The sequence below is a fragment of the Gekko japonicus genome, unplaced genomic scaffold (genome assembly GCF_001447785.1).
Source record: "Gekko japonicus isolate JY-2015 unplaced genomic scaffold, Gekko_japonicus_V1.1 scaffold188, whole genome shotgun sequence".
NCBI classification, from domain to species: Eukaryota; Metazoa; Chordata; class Lepidosauria; order Squamata; family Gekkonidae; genus Gekko; species Gekko japonicus.
The window spans coordinates 1177884-1189080 of record NW_015163098.1 but is presented as its reverse complement, the minus strand read 5'-3'; the positions used below and the strand labels follow the sequence as shown (position 1 = coordinate 1189080).

Sequence of the window (11197 nt, the reverse complement as noted above, 5' to 3'; positions counted from 1 at the left end):
AGGCCTACTTCCCTGCACTCTGTTCCCCAGGTGCTTCCCCTCTGCAGGGCACTGACACCCACTGTGCTGGGAGACAAACATGTGGGGGTAAGAGGAGTGTGTTTCTGGAAGGCACTTTAAAAAAAACCACAGCTAAACACAGCTCCTCACCACTATGCATGAATGCATAATATGATACCCACCTTATTCAGTATTGTGTAGACTTGTTCCACACAATTTGATGTAGTGTGAAAGTATATAACCAAAGACATGTGCAGTTTTGGTCTTGTCTTTCTCTGCATGGTGTTTGGCACACACCTGAATTTGCCTGTATTTCAGAAAAGCACATCCACTAGTAAAAAGCAATGTCCTTTCCTTCTTTTGGCAAATTTGGGGGAAAGGGGGGGGGGAATGGAAGGGGCAAATTTCTTGTCAGTTTTATTTATTTTTTATTTATTTATCCTTAGATTTGTATCCCGCCCTACCCCAAAGGCTCAGGGCGGCTAACAAGGGCACAAAGTGCCAAGATTAAAACAACAGTTGAGATCGTAGAGATTTTAGGAAGCTGCAGCGTTGTTAGCAACCAGCAAAGCTCTACAACAGCAGGCTGACAGGGGCGGGCGGCAGATAGCTGAATGGTCCCTGCCACCTTCAACAGCGTCTTTCAGTGTTAAGTTTCCAAGCTCCATCTGTTCCCTTCCCTTTCTCCCACTCTCCAGGGCCGCACTCGGGCGACTTAACAGCAGCCTTACCCTCCCCCTCCTCCCAGTCGAGCCGCTCCGCCCCAGGCTTCCCAGGTAGCACAAGATGGGAGGGGGCGGCGGCAGAGACGGCGGGGAAACAGACGCAGCGGCCACACCAAGGCGCGGGACTCTGAGACAGAGCGCGCCGAGTCTAGCGCCAACTCACCGAGCAGGACTTTGACCTGATTGGCGGGAACACCCGGGGGACGCCCCTTCAGGAAGATCCTGATTGGCCGGATTGTAAAAATATGTTTCAGGGCGCCAGAATAGAAGCTTTAGCGCCTAGTGGAATCTCCGGGCAGTAGAGAGGCAGCCAGTGTTGGCACGTAGCCGGCGGTGGGCTCGGGGGGCAAGAGCATCAGCTTGAATGCGGGGCTCCTCTCTCCCCTCCGCCGATCCCCAATGCCCCTCAGACGCGGCAGTGGCTTTGGAGGCGCCTTTGAGAAGGCAGGAAAGAAAGTCGGAGAAAAAGTAAGCCCTTCGGGTGCGGGCACATTTGGGGCGGGAAGAAAGGAGGGTGGTTCTCGTAAACTTGCGTGGATTTGCCGCTCAGGAGTTTCCCTGGGCAAGCAGAGAGAGAGAGGAGGAGGAAAGTGTCCTCTTGTTTCATTTCTTTTCCTCCTGGAGTTTATTGTTGGAAGAAGGCGGGTGGGGGTGTCCTACCGGTTGGACAGGGACGCTCCCAAGCTCAGGGTGCGGGCATTGTTGGATTTTGTCCTTGACTCGCTGCGAGGTGGACAGTTTCAGACGGGCTCTTTCAGAGGCGGAATTCCTTCTCCAGGTTCTTTGCGCCAAAATTAACTGATCCCGGTAAAAACTCTCTGAGCCCTAGTGACAGATTCGCCAGAAGGTTTCCCACTTCTCAGAGAACTCCCGCCCCTTGGCTGCCAATCTTGAATCGTCCCCTCCTTGGGGAGGGGAGACCTGATTTTTCATCAGTTTCAGATCTACGAGTTTATGAAGATCACGTTATTACCTTCGATGTTGTTGAGAAGGGATTGTACCAGTTTGGGAAATCTAGTTTTTACACGGGAAGGTCATGTTGATGGTCTTGTGCTACTGTTTTGCAGATCGAAATGAATTGCTTAACACTAAAAGACTTGGTTAGTCCAAGACACACGAAGGTGAATTTTACAGATGAAGATGGGGAAAATGCACAAAAGGTAAATGAATAGAATTAAATGTCCAAGCCCTCCAGTTTATTAACAATTAGTTGGTGTACAAATAGTTGAAAATGTATTTTCAAGTCAATTTGGGGTAGTTAGGCCTTGTTTTAAATTTTGTGAATTGTGATAGAACTAATAAACTTGAGCAAAAAAATCAGACATTTTAAAGCTATAGTTTTGTAAAAGTGTTTTTAAATTAAGATTACCGTTACATTTTATTATTATTGTTCATTCCCAAAAAATTCAAAGCGAAGGAAATAAAATTGTAATAATGCTACCATTTTTTAAAAACGATGTTTTTCAGTTTAACTTCCAATTTCTAAAAGTCTCGATTTTGAGTGAAAAATTTCAGAAGAAAGTCAGTTTCCCCCCCTGCCCTTTTAAGGAAGCAGTGAATCACATAGACTAGGGAAATGGATGAACATTTTGCAAGGCATGTGCCATATGGGGTATAGGAGTCTAGAGAAACCTCTTTATTGTTGCCTAATAGTTTGAATCAGTTACAGTTCAATGCTAAACAGTTACACCCTTCTAAATCCATTGAATAGATTTATAGAAGGATGTAAAAATCTGTTGAGGATTGCACCATTAGAGTAAGCCCCACTGAACAGACTTAAGTAGCCTTGCTTAGGATTGCTCTCTTTGACCCTTCTGGGTGTAAAATCCTAGAGCTGGCACAGTATTTGTTGAGAGTACTCAGGCTGACCAAAATAATCATTAGTGGATGAAAAATGATGCCATGTATGATGTTATGAACCTGGAGATGTTCATCTGATTAAGCTAGAACCATAGCATTAAATGCTGCTTTTCCTTGTGATGTACATGTGTGAAGGTTTCTTGAAAATTCCTTGAAAAGGTGTAAAATACTTGGAATTTTGAATCTGTGGAGAAAAAATGTTTTGGAGGAAACTTTAAATTATTCAATATATGTCTTCACAAATCTCAAGTTATGACTTCAAGAACATAGTGTGCATTATGTATCTAGTATGCTGTGGACATAAAATTGAATGGTACAGTATAGTCATTTTTTTCTTTAACATCTTAGTTTTGTTCAAACAAATTTGGAACAATAATTCCAAATATACACAATGCTAGAGATGCATGGACAAGCAGTTGTACCTAATGCTTGCCAAGCATATGAGCTGGTAAAATAGGGAGAAAATAAGAGTTAGAAACACAAGCTATCAACAAAGTAAACAAAAGAAAATGTTTGTTATCTGGATGCAGTCAACATTATCCAGAAGCAATACAAAAACCTGTTGCCCATGGTAACAGTTGGATCATTGCACATACCACAAAAAGAATCTCTCTTCCCAAATGCTGGGTTTAAAAAAAAAAAAAAACACACACCTGCCCCCAGCCTAACAAATTGCTTTTAATACTAATACTACTAATCAGTAAATTTGGATATTGAGGTAAACTTTATACTATCCTGGCTTCCGTATTGCATTACCGTTTCACAGAATAAGTGTCATACTGACTAGACAAAATTAGCCACAGGAAACTGATGTCATTTAACTCCTGCCATCCTAAGTAGGTCTACCAGCATCCTACTTGAGTTTAATAATAATTAATGAGGTGACCTCCCAAGAAAGTGTTCTTATGATTGCACTGAAAATAGCATATCATTGAAAATAATAAGCATCAAGTTTCTTTCTCAGCTTAGACTAAGTTTCTGAATGATCAGTTGATTTTGATTCAGGAGTGTCATTTTTTATCTCTAACCAGAGAACTGAAGGTTTGTACAAATTGGTGCAAGCTTCTTTACTCTCACGTTAGCTCATTTCTTAATTTAGTGCATATATTTCCAAACATAGATGGGCCTTTTCACATTCTGTAGAAAAGTAATTGGCAGCAGAGAAGAGAATCTGAGAATTGTATATGTCTGCAGTATATGGGAATTGTAATCACTTTAGCATGATAGATGGTTATTAGAAAACATTTTAAGGAAGTGAAAGGCGGAAAAAAGTGTTTCTAAGTGGTTGGCTTAAAAGCATTTTAGTCATTATTTTAAAAGACAAAAATTGCAGGTAGCCACACACAAGACTGTGGAAATGTCTTGAGTTTTGCCAGAATTTCTCTTCAAGCTGAATGTTAAAAAACAAAGAGCAGCGCATCCTGGGCTGAATGCCAGGCATATTTGACAGATTCATTTTTTGCCGGGTTTTCATGTTTTCAATTGGAGGCTGCCATTTTCCCTTCTTATCAGAAAGCTAAAGGTGCCATTTGGTATCCATTCCACCCTATCTATTAAAGACTGGCATTCTACACAGAACAAGGGACCCTGAGATCAGGGTCTGAAATATTTTTTTGTTTTTCTCCCCCTCCCGTTTTTTAACATTCAGCTTTCTAAAACTTTCTTGCAGGACTTCAAAGCTTGCATACTGTTTTGTGTTATTTTGGTTGGGTATGATAAAACTATTATATGGCTTTTGTTTCGGGGCATTATTTAAGAGTTTTTCTACTTGAAATAGTGGGGGAAACCTCTCGTAGCCCTGTTCTCTGGAGGCCAGGTCTACCAATAAGGAGTTGGTGAAATTTGACTTGATTCTGTTTTCTCTTATAATGTTTAAATTATTCTTAAAATATAGTTTAAATATAATTCAAAATTTATTCTGAGATTTTTACAAGGTTATGGAGGTAATCTAAAAAAACTAATTTACTCAATAGTCAGATGTATACCGTCACAGCTTTAATGCTACTAGCTTTTTTCGCTCATGAGGTAGAATTTCTGCTTACAACACTGTGGAGCTTAGAGGGAACATTGCTCTCGGGGGGGGGGGGCATTTTCTTTTATCCCAGTTTTTCTCCCCAGTCCATATCTAGTTCACTATGAGACATAGTACTTCTACATAGAACAAAGCAACATAAAACATTGCTTTGATCGGATGGACAACCTGGACCCTTTGAGTAGCACTTGTTAATTTGGAGTTTCTAGCCATTGTTCCACATCCGATATATGTCTCCACTCCCCAGGTAAAGAATAAAAACAAAAAAGAATAATAAAAAAAACTAGTGGGATTCAGAAGTCACATTTGGCCCTCTTGTCATCATTTATTAACTTAAGCAGGTCTCAGACTAGCCAGCCGATTCCCTTCACTGAAACGAGAGAGTTGTCTTAGTGAGATTAATGTGTTAAGCTTCTAGCCCAGTAGTTTTTCCACTTAGAGCAATAATGTAGGATTTAAATAAGAAGCACCGCACTGATAATAGCAGTTTGTGTTTCTAGTGACAATGTCATCAACAACCACTACTATTCTACTGCAAGATGTAGTCTAGGGCTGCACAAGATAAGGTGGTATTCAAACAGATGTGACTGATTGCAGAGGAGCAAGATGGAGGACAGCTCACGAGGATTCTGCAAAACCCCTTTTGACCCTCACCGAAGAATGGCCTTTGTTGTATTCTAGCAATGAAGCACACGGTCTACAGTCTGGGACACAGTTGAGAAGAATCTGTGTCCCAACTGAATATGCAAAAGTCTAGATTAGTAAATCTGTTAAATCCCTGTTAAATGAATGTAATAACTGGCTGAATAATACATGAGTCAGTATGATCTATTATGGAAAGCAGGGATGAACCAGTTGTTCTGCTCTGAGGATTACATCAGAGGTTTTTGCCATCACATGCCCATTTATACATCAGCCACCTTGACTGGTAGAAATGTATTTTAAACAGAAGTTGCCGGGTAAACATTTCAATTTTTCTGAAGAATTATGAAATACTGATAAGTTCTAATAAGTTATGAAACTGTTCTATCTTCTGAGTGGTTACTTTCGCCAATGTAATATCACAGTTCTGAACTAAAAAAGAGTTCTTATTTTGAGAATGTTGGCAATTTCTTTCAACATAGCTAATGAAGATTTTGATTATCGTTGACGTTATTGTGATATTTCTTCCAGGCAGAGCCGAAAACTGGTTTTGCCAGGTTTTTCAGTTATCAACAACCTGGGCCTCATACCAATTTATAATAGAGTCAGTTCCTAGATTCTGTCACAGTATTGGCTGCGACTTGATAGCAGTTTACACACATGTGTGTGTGTGCTCATTATGAGCACACATATAGCATGATAAAAAATAGTTCCCAAAGAAGGGTTGGGCAAAAGGGTAGGAAGATTAATATCTTCCATGACATTCCACAGAGTAAACAGACTTCAATCTAGTACATGACTGAGCAGTAATTCTCCCATATTGTATGTTATTGCTGTCTGGAACTGGGGTATAGGTTTTGTCCTACTCAGTTATGTTTTCAGTTACAGCATATTAATTACTTTCTCATATATAAGTGAGAAGGTGCCATTAATGCTCTAGGACAATAATTACTGCCCTTGGGGTTATATTTGCAATGAAAAGTACTTCTTGACCATAATACTTGATAGTCTGTCCTCTACTGAGCTACTCTCATAGTGGTACAGTGCGCCTCTGTGTAAAGAACAAATTGTTTGTCATTATGGCTGGAAGTTGTGTGTGTACAGAGAACTCTATTTATTTATTTATTTGTCAAACTTATACCCCGCCCTCCCCGCAAGCGGGCTCAGGGCGGCTTACATAAAAGCATAAATACATTAAAATACAACTTTTAACCATTCAATAAAACATTATAAATACAAAGTGCTGGTGGCTAATTAAATTAATCTAGGTGGAATATTACAGGAATAAATTTCCACTGCCCGGACGTTCACGATGTTTCTACTCATAGTCCGTTAGATGTTAAAAACCACGGGCCAAGCTCTGCTGTCACAGCTTGCAATAGGAGCCTACAGTAACGTACAGTAGCGGCGGCCCCTAATTAAATGCCTGGCGGAAGAGCTCTGTCTTGCAGGCCCTGCGGAACTGCAAAAGGTCCCGCAGGGCCCTGATCTCCTCCGGGAGCTTGTTCCACCAGGTAGGGGCCGTCACTGAAAAGGCTCCGGCCCTGGTAATGGCTAGCTTGGCTTCTCTCGGGCCAGGGAGGGTCAGCCGATTTTGAGACCCCGACCGTAGTGCTCTCTGGGGTATATACGGGAAAAGGCGTCCCTCAGGTATGTCGGACCTCGGCCATATAGGGCTTTAAAGGTAAGAACCAGCACCTTGAAGTGGATTCGGTACGCTATTGGCAACCAGTGCAGTGTCCTCAGCACAGGCTGGATGTGCTCTCGTCTAGGGAGGCCCATCAACAGCCTGGCCGCGGTGTTCTGCACCAGGTGCAGCTTCCGGATCCGTGTCAAGGGCAGCCCCATGTAGAAAGCATTACAGTAATCTAGTCTCGAGGTGACCATTGCATGGATCACTGTTGCTAGGTCAGTACGGTCAAGGAAGGGAACCAACTGCCTAATCAGCCTAAGATGGTAAAAGGCTGACTTGGCAGTGGCCACCACCTGGGCCTCCATGGTAAGGGAGGGATCCAGGAGGACACCCAAACTCCAAACCTCCGGCGCTGGCACCAATGGAGCCCCCTCGAAGGTCGGAAGTGGGATTCCCACCCCCGAACCGCCCTGGCTCAAGCTCAGGACCTCTGTCTTCGCTGGATTCAACCTCAGTCTGAGCCAACCTGCCACAGCCTGTAGGGCCCCGTCCAGGTCCTCTGGTCTGGATCCAGACTGGCCGCCCAACATCAGATAGAGCTGGGTGTCATCAGCATATTGATGGCACCCCAGCCCATACCTCCGGGCAATCTGGGCAAGGGGGTGCATATAGATGTTGAATAACATTGGAGACAACTCCAATGGGTGTCTCCTGGACTGCTGTTCCCCTAGCACCACCCTTTGTCCCCGACCTTGGAGAAAGGAAGCAAGCCATTGTAAGGCAAGTCCCTGAATCCCCACGTCGGTGAGGCGGTGGACTAGTAACTGGTGGTCGACTGTGAAAAATGCACCGCTGATTCGCCTCGATCCAGATGCCTCCAGAGGTCGTCAGTCAGAGCTACCAGAGCCGTCTCTGTCCCGTGTCCCGGGCGGAAGCCAGACTGAAAGGGGTCGAGCATGGAAGAGTCATCCACAGAAAGCCCTGCAACTGTGTCGCCACCGCCCTCAATCGATTTGCCCAAATAGGGCAAATTAGAGACCGGCCGATAGTTGGCCAATTCGGCCGGGTCTAGAGAAGGTTTTTTCAGGAGAGGGTGGACCATTGCTTCCTTAAGTGCCCCAGGGAACTGTCCCTCTAAGAGGGACTTGTTGATAATCTCCCTCAGGGCACCTCGAAACCCCTCATGGCCAGATTTAATAAGCCATGAAGGGCACGGATCAAGACTGCAAGTGTTTGGACGCACCGCTGCGAGCAGTCTGTCGACTTCCTCCAGGCCGAGCGGGCTGAAGTGATCCAAGGTTGTAACCGAAGACATGCAATGGGCCTCAAGCTCACTTACTGTTTCAAATGTGGCGGGGAGGTCGCGGCTAAGTACCAAGACTTTATCCGCAAAATAGCTCGAAAATGCCTCACAGCCTATATCCAATTCCCTATCATTTGGTCTGCCCTGTGGCAGAGCTGTTATTGACCAAATTGTCCTAAATAATTGGGCTGGGCTTATATCCCTAAGAATGTTCACTATTTCACTATATCTTCTACACACAGCAGATTATCACATCCCCTCTGGGCAGGGCCTGTGGCAGAGGCCAGCAGACAAGATTTACCACGAATGCTGCATTTATTTTCCCTATGCACCATGTATACTTGGTGTAGTGGTTAAGTGTGTGGACTCTAATCTGGGAGAACTGGTTTTGATTCCGCACTTCTCCACTTGCAGCTGCTGGATGATCTTGGGCAAGCCATAGTTTGTCAGAGCTGTTCTTGAAAGAGCAGTTTCTCTCAGAGCTCTCTCAGCCCACCTACCTCAAAGAGTGTCTGTTGTGGGGAGGGGAAGGAATTTGTAAGCTGCTCTGGGACTCTGAGTGAAGGGTGGGGTATAAATCCAATCTCCTCCTCCTCTTCGTTTTTTCACTTGTATAGAAGAAAGTAATGGGCTGTACAGAGGAACTCAAGGTGGCTCCAAGAAAGGTGTTTAAACCTCTGTTTTACCCCCAGTGGCTCAAGTATTTGAGCTGAAGGCTTTAGCCCCTCTCAGCTGCATTCCAAATTGTAACCCAGTTATTTTGTCATATAGAGCTCAATTGGTAGCCAATGGATGCATAGCTCAAGTTCCTCATCTGCATGTCCCCACTGTAAATTCTGTTTCTGGTGTGATGTCGGAGTGTGATAGCACCCTGCCAACCATTTCCTTCTTTCAAAAATATAACGTGTCAAGAAACATGTCCCTTTTAACAGTCTCTCATCAATTCAAACAGTGGTTCAGGCTGAGGTGCGACCTAAGAAAAAAGGTGGAAGCTTCTCTCTTTGAGGACTAAGGTCAAGCTGTTTGTAGTGTCAAAAAGTGAGATAGGGGAGATGGGAGGCAATACAGGTGCCGGTCAGACCATTAGATCTGGCATTTTCAAGACCAAAGAATTTGAGAGTTTGACTAGGCAGGACAGGGAGAGACAGTTTGGGGGAGGTGTATTAACTCCCCAGCAGAAGCAGTATAGGTGGAAATACTGGGCCCCAGGGCTATTTTTCGGCAGGAATTCACAGGAACTGAATTCCAGCTGGCTTCAGAGTTGGCCATGCCAACTACAGCCAAAACCTCTGTGTGCGTGGCTACAGAGGGAAGGCCTGGAGAGCAACACCACCACCCCGGTGACTCCGAGGTGGGTGGGCCAGGGGGGCTCTGGAAGGATTGGGGAGGCATTTAAATGCCTCCCCGTGCCTTCCCTGGCCTGTCCAAGGGCTGGCTTGCCCAGGCTCCCCACGGGGCGCCCGGGCAAGCCAAGGGAAGACAGTTTAAACTGCCTCCCCTCCAAGAGTTGGCTTGTCCGGGCTTCCCGCAGCCAGGGGGTGCCTGGGCAAGCCAAGGGAAGACATGGGGTGTGGCCTAATATGCTGCGCTGTCAGGGGTGTGGCCTAATATGCTAGTGAGTTTCTGCTGCTGGGTGTGGCCTATTATGCTAATGAGTTCCTGCTGGGCTTTTTCTACAAAAAAAGCCCTGCTGGGCCCTAAGGGTTACTTAAAAGTGGGGGTATACTGATCAAACCCTTGAGGTTGATCTTGAGATGGAGAAGGAAATAAGGGAGGTGACTAAAGCAGATAATGTTATTATACTGGGAGACTTCAACTACCCTCATATTGACTGGGTAAGCATGTGCTCAAGTCATGCTGTAGAAATTGGATTCCTAGACTTCATAAATGACTGTGCACTGGAACAGTTGGTCACAGAGCCAACTAGAGGGGTAGTGATCTTGGACTTGGTTCTGAGCAGGTCTCAAGACCTGATGAGAGATGTATAGGTAGCTACACCAATTGGGAACAGTGACTACAGTGCTATTAATTTCAGCATTCAGGTCAATGGAAAGTTACCCCTAAAGTCCAAAATTGTAACAGTTGATTTCAAAAGAGAGAACTTTACAAAAATGAGGGGTATAGTAAGAAGGGGAAACACAAGAGAGTCATATCCCTAGAGGATGCTTGGAAGCTATTTAAAAGTTAAACCACACTCATTGAAGCCCAAATAGAATGCATTCCACAGGTTAAGATGGAGGACTGAAGCGTTTCGCGAGCGTGCGAAGCGAGCGACGGCCACTTTTGACAGTTTGGGCAATATACAGCCCAACGCATCACTCCCCAGCGAGGGGGGGGGACAAGCAGGCAGCAGCGCCCTAGAGGGAGTGTGAGGTTGGCGTAATCCAGCTTCGGAAGAAGCTGAATTGGGCTTTGCCCTCCTCCCACGAAGAAGGCAAGTGCCAAGCAACTCTATAGTGGCCGATCGAGCCGGATTACCGGCATAAATTCTTCGTCAGCCGACCTCTTTGAAGAAGGACAACAACTGTGAGTTAAAAGAAACAATGCGAAACCCGTTTTGAACGTGCTAGATAACAAAAACGTGCCGCTTACCTGAACTGAGTTTGGAGTCAATTTGAATTAAGCGGTTGAGCGGAAAATGAATAGTAAATCCCAGAAATCCGATTCCGGAGAGAAAAAAGTTGATTGAAGCCTTTAAAAACTGTAAAAACGCTTATTGTTTAACATTCCTGTGGTGAAGATGGAGCCGTGTGCGCAACTGTAAAATCGAAACTCACGAACAATAGCGTGGGAAGAGCAGGCTGGTGTCACAAAGAAAGAGGTCCGTGTGAAACATCCAGGAAGTTGAATTCCTAGACGGGCATTAGCGAAAGGAAGACAGTGGGACTTTTAAAGGTGCCGGACCGGAAGTGAGTTTTATGCGGAAGGAAGGGCCTGCAAAATACCAATCTGACCTACTCTACATGAAATTACCATAGAGAAGTTGCGCCCGACATTTTGAG

The 11197-nt window shown here is 44.7% G+C and overlaps 1 protein-coding gene across 1 annotated transcript in view; it reads left to right on the top strand.

Moving 5' to 3' along the window:
• The first annotated feature begins 1124 nt into the window (after positions 1-1124).
• E2F7 (E2F transcription factor 7) overlaps positions 1125-11197 on the top strand; it is a 41608-nt gene continuing 31535 nt past the window's right edge. The window contains exons 1-2 of the mRNA XM_015406653.1: positions 1125-1193; positions 1793-1885. Of these exons, the coding sequence (XP_015262139.1) occupies positions 1125-1193; positions 1793-1885 (162 nt within the window). The remainder of the gene's footprint in view (positions 1194-1792; positions 1886-11197) is intronic.